This window comes from Lycorma delicatula, chromosome 5, assembly GCF_047948215.1.
Source record: "Lycorma delicatula isolate Av1 chromosome 5, ASM4794821v1, whole genome shotgun sequence".
Classification (NCBI taxonomy): Eukaryota; Metazoa; Arthropoda; class Insecta; order Hemiptera; family Fulgoridae; genus Lycorma; species Lycorma delicatula.
Window position 1 is genome coordinate 3,870,256 of NC_134459.1, and position 23,425 is coordinate 3,893,680.

At 27.2% G+C, this 23,425-nt stretch overlaps 1 protein-coding gene across 2 annotated transcripts in view; it reads right to left on the bottom strand.

The window, feature by feature from the left end:
• Positions 1 to 450: 450 nt before the first annotated feature.
• The window catches only part of uex (metal transporter uex), a 275,296-nt gene continuing 252,321 nt past the window's right edge, over positions 451 to 23,425 (bottom strand). Inside the window, exon 11 of one of the 2 annotated variants that reach the window (XM_075365555.1) lies at positions 451 to 1,600. In XM_075365555.1, coding sequence (XP_075221670.1) covers positions 1,409 to 1,600 — 192 coding nt within the window. In that variant the 3' untranslated portion in view covers positions 451 to 1,408. The remainder of the gene's footprint in view (positions 1,601 to 23,425) is intronic. The other variant, XM_075365556.1, reaches the window with a different exon arrangement.

The following is a 23,425-nucleotide window of genomic DNA, read 5'->3' on the forward strand; positions in this document are numbered from 1 at the left end:
ATGATCAGTACATCATAATTATTAAGATAACTATAACTTTTACAATTTGTAATATGTAATTTAACTGAATTTTCTATATATAACTGAAAAAAAAAAAAAAATAGTTATTCCATTGAGATCAGATTAAGAAAGCTTTCATTAAAACTAAACTTTCTTGCAGTATTAAACTCTAATATTACTTTTAAGCAGTAATTTTTGAGTTTTTTGTCATTTTTCTATCATAACAATGAATATTTTTTTAACAGATATGAAACTGAAAATAAAAAAACAAACATTCTATTTTATTCTACATCTTCAAAAACAAAATTTTTATTATACAAATAAATATTTTTTTGTTAGGTAACTGGTGTTTATTTTAATTTTAAAATACTATTTTCTTACATTAAGTAAAACAAAATCATACAAAATGAGAGATCGTGATGGTTATTTATAAAACCGAATTATGGCACCAAGAGTTAAAAAATTAATTCTATGGAAAGAGTTAAATTTATAGTTAAAAAGTTACTCAAATAATTGTATGGATATTTTAATAGTAATATGTAAGTATACATAATATATTACAAATTGAACAAATAAGATGATATAATTTATGATCATTTTGAGACAAATAATATCGATTAAATGACAAGGATTTATGATAATTTTATATATTGCATGTAATTATACTTGAAATTATGATGAGCTAAGAACGTGTATGCAAACAACAGCTTGAAACATAGACGCACATTTATCATATGAATACTATGCTAATATTACTATTAAAAAGAAATCCCTTTTAGTTATTATTTATTGCCCACATTATACACATTTCAACCAGATTGACTGTACAGTCACTATATGAGGATTTTTAAGAATTTTTAGTTTCTAAAATATTTTAGTGCATTATTGAATGAGTAAATAAATTAAGTATTTTGTTTCTTATAATAATATGTCTACTATTTAGACAAACACTTAAGATAAAAGCCCAAGAAATGAATGCCAAGTAATTAATACCAGAACATTTACAATTTCCCAAACAACGTAATAAAAAATGAAATAAGCTTTTAATTACAAGTAATTAATAAAATTCAAATATAATAACAGTAAAGTAATAATTAATAAATAAAAATAGATTTACACATCGCAAAAGCAAGATGATATATACAAAAATAATAATATCAGCGTGTTTTGTATTTTATAAAATACATTTTTAACAACAGAAATCTGCGAATTTCATAATATAATTCTATAAAGAAACACAAAAAACTTACGTTTCTTTTTTCTTTCGTTTTATTAAATATTCTAATAATAATAAATTTACATTTCATCACATAACATTTTGGTAAGTACTATAAAATTACTTTTTTTTATGTAATAATAATTAAAGCAAATATTATGTTAATTTAATAACACCTCTGTTACATCAATGCTATGAATTCGGTGGAACAGCGTTAGTACCAAGCAGATTTGTCCGTTCTTCAGATTGAGAATCGGTGTTGGTTATTACAGCACGTGGTGTTCTTGATGGAGAAATTAATAGTGGTTCTGAAGCTGTTAATAAGGAACCGTTATTAATAACAGATGAACCTATCGTAGGACTCGCTTGACCGGATGCTGCAGCCTGGAACAATAGATTAAAAAACAATTAATAAAAATAAGCATTTTAAATTTGTTACTGGTGTTTTAATAGATTAACATTTTAAAAATTAAATTTATATTTAAACTTTAAGTTAATTTAAAGTTAAAGAACAGTATGAATAATCTCATCATAGTTTCCAGATTTACCAAAGAACACAATATCACAGAAAATCAGTCAACCATATCATACATAATTTCATGCTGTATGTATTAACGAGTAAAAAATAGGAATGCAAAACTAAACGCATAGAGTATCAATAACTAAAATTAATTGGGACCAAAATTAGTTCAAATTTTTTATTGATTTTGATTTATTATCATAAATAATTAAAATAATAATTTTCATTAAGTTAGATTACTTAATGCAAATACCAATGACTAGATACAAAACATGTTTTTGAATGGATATCACCTGAAAATAGAACACAAGACAGAGTGAGAGTTCAGTGGAAGCAATAAGTGAAGCTTGAAATGAGAAGGAGAAAGGAGAGGCACACATATCGCAAATAATGAAAAGACTAGATAAAGCAATAAATACATTAGTTGTACTTATGCACTTTTAAAGGAAAAAACTTAAAATTAAAAATTTACGTTAACATTTGTTAAAAAAAAAAAAAGAAGTTAGAAAATACTGTATAACAAGCTATGAAAAAGCATATTTATAATTAATAGTTTTTTGCTGCACTAAATATCATTTAAAAAATTTGGAAAGTAACAAAGGTAAGATCTTTCACTTTTTCTTTTTTTTTGCAAATGGTATTGAAGTTTCATGATTTAATGAGCAATTTGCATACGTGATTAAGGTTGATGCTTCTACCAAGATAGCAAACTCTCTGACACAACCAAAGCTTCAGCATAACCAGTTGTTAATCTCACTCGCCTTGTCATCTTTACGAAAATTATTCTTGCTAATTCAAGTTATTTTAACACTTTTACAGATGTAACATTTTCAATGACGTTTGAATCAGGAAACCCTGCCGCATCAGTATAACTTTTTAACTATTTTTTTGCATCTTTCTTATCACAATCTTCAAATTGAGCGCTGAATAAAAACAATTAATCATATTTAATATTTGAACCTCATTACTTTCAGTTCTATTTGATCATTCGTTTATTTTTCCTTTGCAGCATACCACAGTTTCTTCTGTGCATTTGACAAATTACTTAAACAATTAAGTTCTAGATTCATAAAAATCATAATTTCACTTTTTTTCATACATTCCATAAAATAAATCAGACTAGTTATGATTTTTTCCATGAAATCCAAAAATACATTTGTATTTACTGAAGAAAAAAATTCATAGGTCAAACTGATCAATCAGACTTTTAAAAAAAAAGTAATTCAAAAGTTTGAACTGCTGGTGATTAAATTATCAATGATCTACTATTTTAGGAAAAATAATTACTAAGAAAAAACTGCTTCCTTTTTTTAAAAAATTGTTATTTTTAAGTAATAGTTTTTTTTAAGCAACAGCTCTTAAAAAATAGTCTTTCAGAAGTTAGTTAATTCTTTCACTTTCTGATGTGAAAAAATATCACAAAACTCACATCATTATTAATTAATCAAAGTAAATTCATTGATATTTTACAATTAAAATTTAAATTCAAGTTTAGCAAGCCGATCTCTAGATGAGTCGGCGAGGTAGAAATATCAGCAACAGAACGCAAAAAAGTTGTACTATAATATTTAATTATCACTTTATCATTTTTTTTCTCAAAACCCATAGTTAAGGAAGAAAAAGGAAGCCTATTCCAAGCAGAACAATGTTAAATTGCATAAAGAAATATGTCTTATTAAGCAAGAAAGATAATGTAACTAATTTTTTTAAATAAGGAATCGATTTAAAGTGAATTTATTTATTCGTAGCAAAATGGCGCTGTAGTTTACAATTCAGAAGAAATTAATTTTTCATATCGGTCAAAACCGGCATGAAAAACTTCTAATTATGTGACTTTTTAGTCAAGTGTTCATACTGGATTAAGTAAAACTAAACTAGACAAACTTAACAAATCTTGCTTGAAGTATTTCCTTATTGGTATACCGTAATGTTCTCAAAATGAGTTTTCTTTTCTTCAAGTATTGAAGAGAACTAAAGAAGAGTTTGTTTTAATAATAATTTAAAATTCTTCTCTCAGAAGATATGAAATATGGAAATTGTTTTAAAAAAATGAAAAAAACATAATATACTCTAAAAAGGGCTTATTTTTATGTATAGCTTCATATCATTACAGCAATGAGATGCGTTGGGGCTTCTTCAAATCTTGACAAACTACAGCAAATTTGAAATCCTCAACACTAGACTATTAAGATTTACTGATAAACGCATTCTTTCCTGCACAATTATAAAAATGATAGTTCTTCACTCAGTAATTACTTAATTTTATAAGCAGCAGTAATTATCAAAAATCCTAAAAAATATAAAAAAGGGTAATTCTTAAAAGTAATACTTTTGTTCTTAAAAATAAAAATCAACTCACATAAAACAGCCATTTAGCAACTTACCGACCACAGTCCAGCACCAAACAACACAATAATAGTAATTATAATAACAATAATATACTCTTCTTTTTTTAACCATTTGACATGTCTTTAAAAGACTAAAACTGAGTAAATTAAACTAAAAATCATGCTCAGAGAAAAAACATCTATCCAAATTGCTTGATCACAGAGACAATACTACCATACAATTTCTTCAGCTGTGTGTAGTACTTCTTGATTATGTTGAAATGTCTCCACATATGTATCATTTTAAAAAGTTCCATGATTATTTACAGGAAACTTATATCTATATAGGGAATGTTTATGTACATATGTTTCACAGAACAAATAAGAACTTTAATGAAATAAATTTTAAAATATGTGGCTTACACCTACTTTTGCAGATGTCATAAAAAGTATATAATAAAATAATATAAGAAGTTACAGCTGTAGTTATAGATTATATGACATCGATACAGTTTTTTAATTATTTATCACATTAATTCATAATAAGGCATCTAATAAAATTTTTGAAGTTAAAAATAAAACAAAAGGGTAAATTCATTAAATCTGATAAAAGATTAACATAATTAGACGATGACCAACAAAATTTTGACTACATGTACGAAATACATAGTAAACCCTAAAAAAAAACAAAATAATTATAAGGTTTTACTCTATTAAAAGCAATCATTTTTACAAGGAAAAACAAGAAATAGAATTACTGAAATTAAATTTGTCAGACGGGAAAATATTTTTAAATTAAACTACTATAAAGATCCAAGAGATCTTTCAATGTACCTGATTTAAAAAGCACAGGAAACTTAGCAAAAATATGCAATAGAATATTACAATCTACCTATGTTGTGTTGTTTATTTCAATTGTTTCTGTCAAATTTTGTGAGTTTATAAATTTCATATATTAAGTTTATTGAAATCTTAATTTTTAGTGTCATAGCGCACAGAAATACTAATTTGTGTTCTATTTCTAAGGAAATCTGCAAATGTTAATTCTTTTGCAGAGTAACCGCGTGTCTTCTTCATACTTGTAGGTAAATTTGCATACAGGTTGGCCAGTATATTATTTAATGTGATAAACTTGTCAACAATTAATTTCCTGCTCCAAGAACTAATATTAAGGAGGTAAGGTAAAGCAGAAAAAGGAGACTTTTGTATATATTTCTGATTAAGAATTTCTGAATACAAGAACTTTGTGATTACTTATGATTACATAAGCCTGTAAAATTTGAGTTCTGGAATGTTTTATAACTTTTGATAATTAATTCCTATGTATTTTTTTAGTGTTGAATCCATAAATAACCTTCATTTTTATCATCACTTCAGGATTTTTCGCAAATCGCAAATTTAAACATTTTTTTAAAGTTGAAAAATTGCAAAAATGTGATACTATAAAACAGACATTAATCGTTTAATTTAATAAATTCATTTTTTGGCTTATACTATCCATTCTTATAGATGAACAACGTGGTCTGAGTAGGAGGGTGAGGAGGTTTAAGTAAAGATGAGATGGTGGGAGAGCTTAGTCGATAGGTTATGACAAGACTTAACAAGATGTAATATGTTTACTGGCATTCTGACCCCACAGGGAAAGACATCCTCCATGTGACAGGTTTGGTTGCCAGGCCACCCTCTCTGTACCTAGCCCTTATGGGCTTTACTGGAGGTCATCTTCAGAATCCCGGCAAAAGGCATCTCTCAGTCTTGTTCTTGCCAAAGTCAGGATGGCATCGATGTGAATACGACATGTGATATTCCCATCGGTGTACTACTAGGAAATGAACTCTTTAAAACAAAACAAATCTATATCAAGTCTTTAACCAAGACTGAGTGCCATGAAGGAAATAAAATTAAAAACGCAACTACTACCCGACAGGTTAGAAGTTGAGTTCAACACGCAATCATAACATAACGCAAAACAAGAAATAAAATACTACAAAAGCATCAAACCTTATAACACAACAACAACAAAACAAAAACACAAGAAAAACCAGGCAGAACCCTAAATTCCCTCAGCAATCTGTTCTCTTGCCCGGTACCCAATAAAATTTTCAACAATTACCCAGTCGGTCTGGTTTTTCAAATTTTCACAAAGATCTAATGTTATATTTTTTAATCCTTTTAGCAAGTCTTCAAATATACATATTGAAACATTACATAACAAGCATAATATTTAATGAGCGACTAATCTTCAAACTTACTAACACTAATAATATATTCAAATTTTTTTAAACAAATAAAATAAATCTATTTTTAATTATTAATTTCAATCTGCTTATAAATTTAAAAAAACTGTTACGCATGCAGAAATCCTTACAAAGTATGTAATGAAGAAAATAAATAAAAATAATAAAGAAAATTATTAAATAACATTTATAATTATCTAAAAAAAAATGACACCAAAGTAGAGTTACTCATATATATTTTTGAAATATACAGCATACAAGGACCATCCAGAAAGGAACATTTGGCCATATTTCTTGCACAGATGATGGGAAAAAAATGTAAGTCAATTCTCTATGTTATTAGTACAGGCTGAACCCAAATTTTGTGGTTCTAATTATGCTATTACATTTTTCTACACAATTACTAAAATATGTGAAAAATTTCAGAAAAATGTAAAATTCAAAATAAAATGTAGTTTTTAAATTAAAGAAAATTTCACCTTGTAGTAATTTATAGGAAATATAAGGATATGGTATATAAGTAATGTGTTTGACTATCTCTTATTCTTAAAGCACAGAAGCAAATAATGGAAAATGAAATTAATAAGGATAAATCATGTACTATTCATAGACTGCATGCTGCATTTCATTAAAATATAATCTCTTCAACAGAACTTTTTTTTTGTGAACATCTTTGGAATAAAAATATTTTCAACCAATGAGTTCCTCTGTTACAGTATGTAGAAAACAAGAAAAACCAAACGGATGCGATCTTGATATTTCTTGATATATATATATATATATATATATAAGAGGGCAACAGATAAATTTTTAAATCACACTGTTATCAGTCACTTAACATACATCACTCAGAGAAGTTGGACTACAATAAACAAATTTTTAGTTAGCAATTATTTTTAGTGGGAGGGATACTGGAATTGAATGGTGGCAAACTAATTGGGATCTATGTAATAACAGAATAAAAAAACTAGTGAGATGATATGAGTTAAAATTTAAACAGTTATTATTGGAAGGGATTAGAAGACATGGCTTTACATTTACATGATAAGAAATTTAGTCATCAAGCAATCCCCTATCATTTATCAAGGATATTCAAGGCTCTAGTATCATCAGTATAGAGAAATTATTGGGTCAAACATGCACTCATGAAAGAGTAAGGAAAAAGGAATGTGTGATGAAAAAGGGCATCAAGATAAATCAGAACAGTTTACCATCCTGCCCGGGACCAAGGCTAAAAGAAAACACATAGGATCAAGATAACTTTTTAAACGGAAACTTAATTGTAAGTATAGAATAAGAGTATGTTAAATTATTATTTGCTTTAAGTTTATTACAAACATACGAGGGTAAATCAAATAAATGGGATTTTATTTTTTTAAATTTATTTATTGAAAAATAAAAGGCAAATGTAATTTATTTTTCTACATAGTTTCCTGATTAAGAAATACATTTTTCCCAGTGAGAAAGAAGGTTTTTTATTGCAGCATTGTAGAATGAAGCTGGTTGCGCCACTTGCCACTTGCACACAATTCCCTCCACGCCCTCATCATCTTCAAATCATTGCCCTCCTAGAACTTCTTTAAGCGGACCAAACAAATGAAAATCACAGGGTGATAGGTCCGAGCTATAGGGAGGATGATCAACTTGAGTCCAGTGCTTTTCTTCTAGTTTTGAGACCATTAGAGCTGCAGTGTGGGTCCTGGCATTGTCATGGAGGAGGAAGGCCTCTCAAATTGGTTGATCTCGTCTTTTGCGGCGATATGCAGTCCTCACCTCGTTCAACAGCTCACAGTAGTAAGCAGCATTGATTGTGCGTTACTCATGAATAAAATCAATGAACAAAATGCCTTGCCGGTCGAAAAAACGGTTGAAAGAACCTTCCCAGTCGAGTCGAGTCTTGGCTTTCACTGGGGCTGGCTCCCCTTTCCTCCACCATTCCATACTGGCTTTTTTCGACTGGGGAATATAGTGGTAGACCCACGTTTCATCGCAGGTGATGTTCTGACTCAAAAATGCATCACCTTCTTTTGCAAACCTTGCTGTTAGCCTCTGATAGACCTCCAAACATCTCAACTTCTGATTTGCGGTCAAAAGGCAAGGGACCCCTCTAGCACACACTTTACAGAACTGTAGGTGGTTTGTGATGATCGCTTGACAGCTCCCATAACTTATCTGTGTAACTTACCTGTTCTTCAATTTCGGATACTCTCACCCGTCGATCGTGTTCCTGATTTCAACTCATTCTTGTCCTTCCTTGAATTCTTCATGCCAGGCAGACACACGGCCTTTACAGTGTTTGGTCCCCAAATTGTGTAGTCAATCTCCGGAAAATTTCTGTCGCATGAACTCCTTCACAAGCAAAAAATTTTATAATTATGTGTTGCGCATTGGAGAGGTGCACTTGTTCCACTGACATCGTGAGAGTTACTGTCGAATTGGTTGGGAGTGTGGAATGGCCGGTTCTCCCCACTCCTACTGACTTCACTCTAGCATACTAGAAATGCGGGCCCAGTCCAACCAACCGCAGACGCTCAGGAACAAAAATTTATATTTGATTTACCCTCGTACGTTCTTTACTTTAAGTATTGCTTATCTGGTTATACACTGAAAACTTTAAAAAGATTATTCTCCCTAATAATTAACAATTAAATAAATTATTTATACATAAAAACTAAAAATGGAAAATGGCAAATTTAACTCAAAAATAAATATAGTCTAAAACATTAAAAACTGCCACCAACATTAACTGAACATTAAATATAGTAAAGTAAAACCTCTTGTAGAGAAAATTGTATTAGATAAACAGAGTTATTGAATTTGCGCTAGTTACTGGAAAGAAATTTATACATATAATTGTTAAATGTATAAATATTTAATCTTAGAAAAGATATACTGAAAGCAAACAGTTTAAAAGCTTGTGTGTCTATTAGTGAATAACAAAATTACAAGTGAAAGAGGTGCATTAGCTTATAACTATGGATAAAATTAAAATTAATTCTACTCTATACCTTTCTTAAGCACATTTAAAAACAAAATCGACTCATAGAACACAGATAATAATAGAAAAAACATATAATTTAGCAAAATTCACCACATAAATGATGCATTTCATAACAATAATAATTTACTCTATATATACAAGTATGTATGTATACTAACAATCTACAACTATCACAGTGCTTCATAACATTTACCTAGAGATATATCATACAATAATTAAACAGACATATAAATAATCAATCAAACATTCATTTATAAAAAGATCATTTTTTTATTCTTTCACACTACTCCGTTTGATTTTACTGTTCTTTTTTTATAATGAATTTTATCGATTAAGCTGTTTTAACTAAGAATATAAAAAGGCTGCACTGTGAAACTTTAAAAGATTGTTAGTAAATGTAAAAATAATAAATGTTTTTAATGCAGCAGTTAAAAGAGAATATACAACAATTTTATGTTTACAAATTCTCAAAATCATGCAGGTAATAAGCGCAGCATATCAATCTTTATTTTAATAAGATGGATAATAATAATAGTCAAATAGACTGGTGGGAAATTATATACTTCATAAAATTATGAAATAACAATAGGCTCTTCTTGTACATTATTTTTTATAACTTTCATATGTTTTTTTTTAGTACAACCCTTCTCTACTGACAATTATACTAGTACATTAGTTACTCTACAGATCTGCAACAAAGCTGCCAGGTAGTTCAACTTTACTAAGTTAACTTTGACTAATGTTTAATTTCTATTACTGATGTTCAGCTAATCACACATTAGTAGTGGTTAAATGAAATCAAAGATACCCTAATTACTGAATTACTGAAATATAATCAAGCAAAAAATATTCTGTGAAGACTACATACCTCATCACAAATATTTTTTCTAACTTTTCATATTTTCTATTTATTTAATGAATGATTAAATTACCAAAAATCGAATTTCATAAAAAAGTACATACATTCAAACATACAATAACTTCCTGTTTGTCTAAATATGATAATGATTAACATTGTAAAATGCTTATACTCAAAGATATACAATCAACATCTTTATAAAATACTACTACTTTTATGGGGTAACATAGTCATATACTGCACAATTTAATGTAACATCATGCTGGAAAAACAAATCATTTTTTATCTTCAATGTTACGGTCTTTATATTTACTAGTTTGAATAAATTGGTCGCAGACTTATTCCACATAGTTGGTAAATATAAATAATTTTAAAATAATTACTATAATTTTATATAATTACTATATAAAAATGTCAATTAGAAGTATTAAATTAAAAAAACTTTCTCAAAGGAAAATGATTTATTTATAAAAAGTAGGATCAAAATTACCCACCTTAACAAAAAGGCTTTCTGAGGATAAGTCTAACAATGCAGTAGAGAGATGCCTTATTTTATAGCAAAAGTACATAAAATAACAGCATGATGCATTTGCACTGTGGTCAGCATGAGCTATCCTACCTGTTGTTTGTAACAATGAGATTTTACTACAGCGTGTGCGATTATGTTAGCACATTTTTTAATATTAATATAATACTTTATTGACTTTCCTTGATTTTATCAACAGCGATATAACTTTAAATGCAGCTGCCGTGTAATTAACTTGTAAATAACTTGATTCGGCTGGTGCTTAATGAAAACATATAATTTGTATGTGTAACTTTCTAGACAGTATCATATCACACAGTTTGTTTACAACAGGATAGATCTTAAGGTGAATTCAGCATAGGGATGTAATCAGAGAACGTCAACCTCTGCGCATTCAGATACAACTCAATCAGCCAGGGGCAACTGTTACATTAAAAATTACTATTAAGATAGTTTATTAAATAAAATTATTAAAAATAAAAATTGCACAATCACTTTTTTGTTACCTACTTAAATAGAAACAAAAATTATATTCCATCTACAATTTTCAATAAGCTGAAAAGACAAAAACCAATGCAACATCAATAATAACAATTAACATTCAAACACATATTTAAAGATGCATCATTCAGCTGTTGTACATTCCTGTGTTTCAGAAACATCATAAAAAGTTAACATTAATAACAATTGTAAAACAAAAATAAATGGTAACAAGAATGTTATAACTGTAACACACAAAAACCTTTTAATAAATGCACATATAAAATGTGTAATTCCATTTTTTAGGATATACTCGTGTAAATTAAAAGTAACTTTACTACAAAATTATAAACCTATAATTAAATAAAGTACACAAACTGAAATAAATTACATATTCAAAATAAATATAAAAATTACACTATAAATAAATATTATGTACGTATTTGTAAATGTATATGTAATAAAAACTACATGCTTAAAAAATACACGCTATTAAAATTGTATTAAAAAAAAATTATATTACATCAGTTTAGATAAAATTAAAAACCAAACGTTGAAAAAATGTTAATAAACAAAACATAGCTTTCATGCACAAACAAAATGCAAAAAATTAGAATAAATATACAAAAAAATTATAAATTTTATGAGTCTATGTTAAATTTTGCTTGGTTTCAGCATAGATTTTAAAGAATTACAAAACAATCTTAATCTTTTTTTTAATAAATAAAAAAATTGAAGTAAAACAAAACAAAAAATTAAAAGAGGTTTGTAAATTCTCTAAAATCTACTGCATTTTAATGTAAATTACAACTATAAAAATACAAATAAATAAAGAAAACCTACTATAACAATAAATATATTAGTCTCACTGCAATCATTTCAATGTTCTTCATCAAAATGTATTTATCCATACCTCATACAAAAAAACTAATATTAAAACAGATAACCAAACTTAGATTTAAAATAGATATCTAAATAAAACATGTAATTAAAATCTAAAATTGGATTGCAATTTTAATAATTAAAATTTCTGTGCTGTTGTAATTTAAAACTGGATTAGTTAACTTAGAAAATATAATAGATAGAACTTACGCACACAAAAAGGAGAGAATTATTTTTCTGCTCCAATAGAATAAATAAATAACTCACTTAACAGATATTGGCCAGATTGATTATTATACAGGAGAACCCACGCTAAATAACAGACTAAATACACCATATCCTATGTTTCCTGCGACAATATTCTTTTCTACACAGTTCTCCCACAGTATCAGACGATTAATTATTTTTAGATTTTAATTAATTTTTTTATGAACTATTTTTGAGTCTGTTTTATTTTCAAGTTTATTACAACTGTTTATGGTTATTGTGATAAACCTGCCGTGCTAAAAGTATAAAAATGCAATTTATACTAAATTTCTTTTACGCTAAAGCATAGCTTTTCCTTTGCATATAGATATTATTTATTTAATAATATTATTCATTTCTGAAATTATTATATACACGTTTAATTGGGAAAGTCAAAGAGGGGATAGGTCTTAAAGTTACATTTTGGGCGATTAAAAAATGCCAAACTCATGGTGGTTTAAAAGAAACATATAAAGACCTAAACAAGAAAAGATATCAAACAGTAAATTCATTTAAACGGAAGAAGATTCTAAAATAGAAGTGTGCATAAGTGTTTATAATAAGGGTGATGATTTGGAGCAATAAGAGAAAATGAAGTGAAATATAATTTTGACTTTAAATTCTCTGTACAGGATAAACACCTTATTTTTAATTTCAATGGACCACAGCCCACAAAATCCTAAATATCATTTTACTGAAGCTTAAACTGTCTAGGATATTCTGTGTAAATGGTATCAATTAGTTTAAAATTAAATCCACTGATCAATATCTAAAACAATTTTTGTGCTGGCTTTAATTCCACAAACTTCCGCCATAAAGTTATTGGTAAAATAATATTTTTTACCAAATCCATGTCTTTTATTATACAAAAGAAAATTTTTGGAAAAGGATAGAAGAGAACAGTTTGTGAACCTAGTACCCTGATGCATCAACACAACTACTCTTTGGCAGAGACCACACTCACCGATCACACTTTGATCTATAGTTATGGATCTTTAATTCAAGCAACTGCAGTTATACAAAATCACACTTTGCATTTCTAGCTGTGGATGTCTATTTTTAAGCTGCCTGACTCTGCCACCAAAGCAGAGGAGTGAGCTGTGGTACTAGTTGTTCATCTGAAATGAATTGGAGAGAAAGGAAGAAGAGTTTTGAAAAACAACCACTTCATAGCTTCACGCCTTTCAATTATTATAAAAAATTCTTTCCTATGTTTGCACTGGTAACATTTTCCATATAACTTACTATATAAAATAAATTTCAGCTACCAATTGTTCGGCTAAATTTCAAAAATTAAAAAAAAATTAAATTAAATTTAAATTTTCAAAAATTTCCAGAAAAATATAAATAAATAAAAAAAACAAATAGAAATATAAAAAAAAGTTAAAAGAATAATATTATAAATAAAAAAATGTTGAAACAAAAAAAGTAATTGATATAAAGTAGCCATCCAGAAATTGGTTGTGGTAATAAAAGTGAATTACAACACACCAAAAAATGTAATATCTCTTACAAGAGTTTAAAAAAGTTATAATTAAAAAATTAAATGAATTAATGAGTGAAAAAACTGCATTAGTTAACTAGCAAATATAATGGACAGAACTTAAGCACACACAAAGGAGAGAATTATTTTTTCTGTTCAAATAGAATAAATAACATACTTTTAACAGATATTGGCCAGATTAATTATTGTACAGAACCCATGCTAAATAATGGACTACACACAACAACATCTGATGTTTTCTGCAACCATATTCTTTTCTGGAAAGTTCTCCCATTAACTATGTAACAGAGGAAAGCTCTTAATAAAATTCTTGTAAACGATAAAACCTATGGAAGCTTTAATTTTTTTTACGTGGTTATTTTGCAAGATTTAAGGTTAAGAAAACATCTGTAAAAGGAAAAGTTCCTTTTCTGATGGATTTGGGGAGAAAAATCAAGAACTAGGAAAATAAAAAAACTGGTTTAAAGGAAATTTTGGATGCAAAATCTAAGAATATTTTTAAAGATAAAAGACAAGTTTTGGAACATCAATGAAATTCCAAGTTGGTGGGTGGCTGTCTGTTTTGAAGCAGATTTTAAAGATATTGAACATTCTTTACATGAAAACAAATACAAGATGCGAACAGCAGACAACTTCTTATGGATTTGGATACTACACAGGATTTTGCAGGAATTTTCAAAAAAATAAGAATAAAATCTTTTCACAAAAAAATATTATTTTAATGAAGATAATTTGGACGAGAACAGCAACAGAGCAAATCCAAAAATTGCAGAAAATGATAATATTATAGGTATATTATAATTGTCTAACTTGGAGTCATAAAAATACAAATGTAAAATTTATAACAAGTTTATTTGCCAGTTAACTTCTGCAGGCCTTAGAGCAAACTTAAAACATTTTAGATTATAGAGATTTCCCAGATGAACTTTTAAAATAGACTTTTGCAAATCTTTTAGTAAAAGAACAAGGGATGACAAGAAGAGGAATTACAATGTATAACTATAAAAGTCACAAAAACTAGTCATCGCAAAAAAGACACTGTTTTGAAATAAGGAATATTTTGACCCAATTAAAGATGCAATAATATTTATTATTTTTCAGAACGATCTTTTTGATAAAGAAAATGACAATTTCCCAATATATTCTGTCAGTTTTTAAAAAACAAAGCAAAAATCTAAATTCTAGTTTACAGACAAACTGTATACTTGTACAAGATGAGAAAATTTCTGAGGGATACTGGTGTAACATTTTAACAAACAATTTTAAAGGAGTAAGCTTTCCCGTAAAGCCAGATATTTACAAAAAAGAAGGTAAAAAACATGTACAATATTTTATAAAGACTTTCGGGTAATAAGAAAAGCCCATATTTGTAGTGGAAGTATTAGAATATCCATAAGATCAATGTATTTAAATTACAAACAAACTTGTTACGTTAAGGTCAGACATACATTACCAACGGAGAATTTTCTGGCTTGAAAAACCCTCAAAATAAATCTGCAAGAAGCTGGGTATTTCCCCTGAGATTATCTTTAAAAAAACAGTTTTTTTTTTACTTTTCTAGGTTCTGCCTCAATTCTTTCTCCAAATCCAACAGAAAAGATACTTGTGCTTTAAGAAATATATAAGAAAATTTAAAAAAAACAGATGATGTTAAGACTGTACAGCCAATTGACCCTACAGTTGCGTTCAGTGGAAGAACTAACATGAGCAAATTGAAAGTAACAGATAAGACACTGAGACGTATAGGTGTATGCAGTTTATATCCTATGGTTCAATATTAAGATTATTATCCAGTTGGTGTTCCAGAGATTTATAATCCTAAGAGGTACGATAATGAATGGTTTCGCATAGTAAAATGTAAATTTTACATTTACATGTACATGTAAATTTACATTCACATGTTTTTTCATGTACCAATATATTGCTACGTGAAAAAACTGTATCACCCAATACTTCTAGTTAAAGAAGAAAAGCTGTTGTTTCCTCTATGTAGAAAATTTACAATAAAAAATAATGGCGTTACATGTTTTTATCCAGATAGCAGTAGGGTGATCACAGGACTTTAGAGAAGAATTACAAGATATTAAATGTGTACAAGTCTTGGTTATTTGAAAACAAATCAAACTAGTTGTTCAAAGGATATGCAAGAGATTTTATGAAGATTAAACCTGGAACCTCACCTTGTCAGAATGACTACAAGACAAAAGTGTATGCTGCAGATATCAAAAAAAGATTGAGAATAAAACTAGATATTGATAATACAAGACCTAATTCCAGTAAGTGTGCTGTGACAAAGATTTGTTTGAACAGTTTACAGGGTTTGTTTGGACAAGGAGTAAATATGAATCAAACCTTATATGTATGTGATGCATGTAAATTTTATAATACAATTTTACATGATAGTCTGGACAAAACAAACTTGACTTTACTAACTGATGATATACTATAGATAAGATACAATTTGAAATATCACTTTATAGTAGATCCAAAAACTATTAATGACAGCTAATGTTAGATTGAGAGTGCACGATATACTGGATAGACTTAGTGAAAATATAGTGTATTATGATACAGATTCAGTTATATATACTGATGATGGTGAAGATACAATAGAATGTGCTTGGTAAATACAAATGAACTAAGAGGTGATGATTAAATAACTGAATTTGTTTCAACAGATCCTAAGAGTTATGCTTATACAAATTTAAAAGGTAAGCATGTGACCAAGATAAAAGGGTTCACTTTGAACTACACAAAATCAAAAGTGTTGGTTATGAATGTTATGCGCAAAATGGTCAAAAGAGAAATTGAATCTGTAGATGTAACCTATAATCAAAAAACAAGAGAAGTAATAAAGACTAAACATCTTGTACAAAAAAAAGAAGAAATTACAGTCTGATTATGACAAAAGCACGATCCTAGAAGAGAAAGATGGAATAATTGATATAATGTCTTGGGGATACTAAAGTTGTATATGTATGTCATACATAGTTGAAATTAAAACTGAATAAGTTATGGTTACAGTGCATGGTTATAGTGATGAAGTAAAGGATTTTAATGGGCTGTAGTCCACTGATATTGAAAATAAGGTGATTACCTCATAATTTTGTGAAAGTTTTTGAAAATAGTTTTAAGAAAGATAATTCAAAGTCAAAAATATTTTAGAAGATTTTGACTTGGTTTTTTATTTGTTGCTCAAATCATCAGCCTTACTGCTTGTGTGTGTATGTGTATGTGTATGTGTGTGTGTGTGTGTATGTGTATGTGTATGTGTGTGTGTATGTATGTATGTGTGTGTATGTATGTATGTGTGTGTGTATGGGTGTGTGTATGGTGTGTGTGTGTGTGTGTGTGTGTGTGTGTGTGTGTGTGTGTGTGTGTGTGTGTGTGTGTGTGTGTGTGTGTGTGTGTGTGTGTGTGTAATAGAGTTAATTAGTTGTTTTTATAGTAACAATTTACAATGATAGTTCATGAAAAAAAGGAAAATAATTTCCCCAACTACACATATCTTACAATAAAATTATATAATAATTATTGTATAAATCAGATTTATGTAAATTAAGAGATAAAATTAATAAATAACTGACAAAATCATTTTTGAATAGGGAATTAAACAATTTAAAGCCAATAAATAATCACTGAACTAAACAATTTGACACTTAATATTTTAAACTGAGAGTTTTAACAAAATGACAATCTGTGATAATAATAATTTTATAAATTACCCCAACGGCTTAATCTATTAATATAACTCTAAGGTGTTGGATTAAAATTTCGGCTTAAGCTTTTTTTATCTCATAACTTTCTCATCTATACCAAGTAAATGCTTATTCAGGAATCAGTTAGGAAAAAAATAAAAGAAAAAAGATAAAAGTAATAAAACACTACTCAATAAACTTATCGTTATTAAATTACTAATGAAGTATATTATTTTTTTAACTACTGTCAATCTGTTTTTCATGCAATGCTAAAAGAAATAAATAAATTTAGATAAAAAATATAAGTTTATTAAAAAGAGATGTATGTATTGCAAATGTGAAATTAAAAAATATGTTTTAACACAGAAGACATATGAAAATTTGCTTATTTATTATTTTGTAAATTAATTGCAAACTTCTGTTAAAAATTTATTCTTTCAATGATAATATTTAACAAATATTAATGGTAAAATATTTCTCACTATTTTTTAAATATTAATAAGAAAAATAAATAAAAAATAAAATAAAATAAAATTAGTTACAATTTTATCTAGTCAGACAGTAATCTAAATGAAAATATTCATGATCTTAATATCGTAAACTATAAACAAATTGAATCAATGGAAAGTATCACTACGCCTAAAATAAAATGTAAATTTTGACTGGCAAATAATTTATATTAATAAATTTACTAAACTTACTTATATAAAAGATCACCTTTTTTTTAATAATTATATTAACACTCCAAAAGGAGGGTAGTAGGTATTTCTTTTTTTGTCTCTATAACTTTAAAATAGATAAAAACTTTTCATGAAATAGATAACAAGCTATGCATCTCAATTATTCACCGATTAATATTGGGAATAAAATTGAATGAAAAAGTAGAATAGGCGGTAAATGCACACCATTTTCTCCAATCAATAAAACAAACATGTGAATAGATAATAAAAAATAATTTAAATTGAATAACTGGAAATTATTTTTAAAAATTCATCATTTGGAACTAATACAGAGAAAAACAACCAAAAGGTACAAATGTTATAAATATTTGAAAATTGAATTAATATTATTACTATTTTTATAACATAAAAAAATATTATATTTTCATTAGCATTAAGCAAACACTATTTCTAAATACTCGAATACTAAAAGTTATTCAAGACTCAAAATTAATGTTTGATGTAAAATTTGAATATTGTGTATATCAAGTGACACATACAGCATTGTCTTTAGTGAAGTAAATATTCTGATAAAGAAGCATAGACACCATGGTCCAAAAACTGTTTTGAATACTACAAATATAACATATATATATATACTTGCTTAAAGAAATTATCTTTAAAATACTTAAATCGCACTGCTATTAACAGTTCATTCAAAGTAACTTTTTAGCTCCTTTGCTTTAATTTGTGACAAGAAAAGAAGTTCTTCAATTCAAGAAATTCAATACTTCTTCAAGAAATCAATCTAAATTCAATACACTTCAAGAATTCAATAATATTTTTATATTTTCAATATTATTAAACTATTATAATGAATTACATAATAACATTAACAAAATTATTCCTGTTGAGATCGTGTCGACTTAATTTTATTCAGGAGTTAATTAAAACTGGTTTTTTAATCTAGCGACTCACTTCAAGAATTTGTGCCATATTTTTGTTATTTATGAATGGATTTGAATAAATAAAATGTAATTTCTTTGTCAAAAAACACTTAAAATATTTTGTAATAACATAACATTTAAATAAACCAGTGGTCGCAAAGATATTAACTATTAAAATGTTTATATGATTGCCATTTTGAAATGGATTGAGAGATCAGTTCATTATTTTAATACAAGTAAACTTTTACATACCCTAGCAGTATATAAAATTTCAACTCGATACTATGATTAACCGTTCCTGAGAAATGTATTTTTATGTTAAAAATACAAAACGGCAGATAGTCAGTAAACTAAATGTTTCTGGACATGTTTTTTTCTTTATTTCAATGTAGGGGACCATCCCCTGAATTCTTGAAGCAGTTTTTATAAACACTCTTATATAATGAAATCACGACACTTTTTTTGTAGAAAGTTAATAAAAGTAGCTTTTGAGTTAGAAATGCCATTCAGTTGTTTACACTAAATTCATATAGGCTGCTCTTGAAATAAACTATGATTTGAAAAAATGGTAAGGTACATAAAATTAATGAAGAGGTATTTAAAACCATAATAATATTTATGTATTTCTACAATGTTATGCATTTAAAAATTAAGGTATTTTGAAAAACTTAAAATTTTCAAAACACGATTGGACAAGTTTATTTTCATAAGCCGGTTATTAACAGATTGTTTAATAACAAAAAAAACTGCTATCAAAAGAACTTATAACACAATTTAAAATATATTAAAAAAATTTGCTTTCATCAACATTAACAAAACTGCAACTCGTGTTTCCATTAGGGCAAACTAAAAATATTCAGAAAACAGGTTTTCATCCTATTTCATTGCTGTAGTATTATATCAAATTCAAATAATATAAATACAGAAGAATTTTACCTCAAATATCACCACTTCAATTAGTAGAGACAAACGCTATACAAAATTAAACAAATGATTAAAAACTTACAAAATCAAATATTATTAAAAATAAAAAATGAAAATATTTTAAAGGATTCACTATTACAATACACTCCAAAATTATTTTTAAAAAAAGATTTTAATGTTAAAAAAAAGTTAATAAAATTAAAACGAAAATAATTTAAAAATAAAGCATTAAAAAAGTCAGCTATTTGTGATCAGCTGCAGCATAAATCCAATGTTTTCATTAAAATGCAAGGTAAATAATAATATATAAATAACAATACACTGCTGTTCAACTGTCAGTTACTAATGTACAAGTGTTCTGCATTTGCTAATATGTATATGATTTCAAGATATGATTAATATTAATTTATTAATTTTAAATAAATAACTTTTTCTAATTTAAAATTATTTTGAGCGAATTACTAAACCAGTAGAAAGAACCTTGACTTATAGATAACTGAAGTCTCTCTAACTCTAGTTCAAAACAAATCGATCAAGAAAAAATGAATTTATAATTAAATAATAAGGATAAATGAAACGGATCAGTCCACAGATATCAAAGGCTCTATATCACAGTCTGGACCTGTGCTATAGAGCATAGACTGTGCTAGGACCTAACATGGTCTGACCTAAACCTGCCGAACCCAAACTGAAGAAGAAGAGATTAAAGATGAAAAAAAAGAATAGATGATCTATCTAAGAAGAAACTGCAGCGCAAGACAAATAACCTCATCCAGAGAAAGCTTCAGGGTCCCTCCAGGCAGTAGATCCCATTCTAAAATCTGTAGGAGAATAAGGATTTTTAAAAATCCACTATTTTTAAATTAAGCTGGGAACAGCATATTACCAGTTAATATTTTTGGAGTTAACCGGTCTATATAAAAACAATTCAACAAAGTTGCTTTTCCTTCAGTAATTTAAGAGGCATTCAAGAACACAAACTACAGTTTCCTAATAACCTATCCTGACCCCAGAACTTCATAGTATGTGGTATATCTGATGGACAAGATTCTGATAGTAAGTGCACCTAGAAAGCGATACTATCAGACATTTGAAAGAATGAAAAACTGCCTTTTAATGAAAATAAGGCTGGAAAAGGGTGAAGCAATTTCATATAAAGCACTGTACTCTGGAATAAAACATTAGAAAGTATCAGTTCATTTTTTACTTTTACAATTTTATTTCTTATAAATATAAATAAGATACAAACATCAAAAATATAATTCACAAGAAAAACGGTTTTGGTTATGTTAAATGTTAAGATAAGAAACGCTGAATAAAAATAGATAAATATGAAAAACAAAATAGTACAGCATTCAAAAAAGTAAAAAGATAATCTTAAATGCAGGGGGAATCTAATCTGTAAATCAATGTCAAGGCTTTGGAACTGAACCAAAAAAATGTACAAGGAACATTAAGTAATAAAATATTCAAAGATTTGTTGAATTCTGAACCGATGTAACAGCATTATTTTAAAGAAAAGATTTTTAAACTTTCTAAAAAATTTCAGAACAATGAAATGATTATATTAATGAAAATAAGTCTAATATGTAATTAACCGTTTTACTTCTGCTTCTGTTAGTTTTCTGGTTTAGTAATTAAATACAGTTTTATAAGAAAATTAAGATTAAGTTCACAAAATAAAAATATAATATATATTTTAATACTTGTAAAATAAAATTGTAGTTCGTGCATTTTAATCTACTTTAACCCTTATACAACATGGACGACTGAATAAATTCTACAACACAGCATTCTCTACAATAATTAGCAAATATTGGTGTGCCAGTCTAAAAAATGTCTTACAATTTCCTGTAAAAGTAAAAATAAAAATAAAAATTATAATGTATTTAAAAATATTAATAAACCTTACAGAAAAGTTCAAGACGCTTTAGTACTGAATTAAGGAACACTTTACAAAAAATAATAATAAGAGAAAAGTGGACTAAATTTTAAAACTTAAAAAAAGAACCTTATATTGGATTTAAACAAGCTTTTGTCTACAAAGATATCAGATTACTTTGGTAATATTTTACAGGCAGTGCATAAAGCACAAATCTGTTGACTATTTTGAATGTCGATAAACAAGTGATTTAGAAATACACTGGGCAAGATCTATGTATTGTTTATTACCATACATATATATATATTTTTTTTTTTTTCTAAAATTAATCTGTTCAAGACCCATATCACTTCTGCACTAATAATATAAATTCAAATATATATAAAATTCAACTTAATCCACCCAAGTACAGATATAAGACAACTCTCACCTTATTTGTATATTTATAATTTTTCACAAAATCCAGATCATCAGTCGTGTGATATTAATAAAATTACATATTAAACGATTAAAATTGCGATCATATACAAGAGTATATGAAGTCGCTAATAAAATATATTAAAAACAAAATAAAAGCAAAACAAAAACATTTAAACGTGTATGTGATCGGCCAAATACTGCAGTACTGAACTATTTAAATAAATATTTTATGAAATATCTATGAAAGTGCTGCCATCTACTGCAGCTATTATGAGTGGTCTCCTTCAAAATATGTCTGTAAGTTGAGCACATACATGTTTACACAGTCATAAAAGCGCCAATAGATAGCAGCACTTTCACAGGTATTTCATAAGATATTTATTTTAATAGTTCAGTACTACCGTATTTGTCTGGCCACATACATGTTTGTTTTGTTTTTAAAATATTTTATTAGTGACTTCATATACTCTTGTATACGATCGTAATTTTAATCTTTTAATCATTTAATATGTAATTTTATAAATATCACACGACTGATGATGCGGGATTCCGTGAAAGTATCTTTGTAAAAAATTAAGTTGAATTACATATATTTGAATTTATATAAATATATATATTTAATACAAACTACTTAGTAAGACTATTAAGATAAGACATTTCTTGCCTTAATTTTATCATAAGTATTTTCATGGGTATCCCACATCCTCAGACATGATTGAATTCATTTTTTACCAAATTGCACATTAAAATACAAATATTAAAACATTTAGTCTATCACATAATGTACTGTTCATTACAGTACTGTAATATTATAATGAAATCTACTTATTAATTTATTATATGAGTGTTGCAGTCGCTGTTTTTATAAGAATGTCTCTCAAATACCATCTGCTGGTTTATCAAATTGAAATTCTGTTTTTATTTATATATGTAACATTTTTCTAATAAAGTTAATTTTTTGTCATCTCTATTAATTTTCAACATTTCTCATTTTTGTTAATATCAGAAATAGAATGTTTATTATTTATTAAATGGTCTGCCATATTAGATAATCTTAATTTATTTTTTTTTGTAATTTCCATAATGTTCAAGAAATC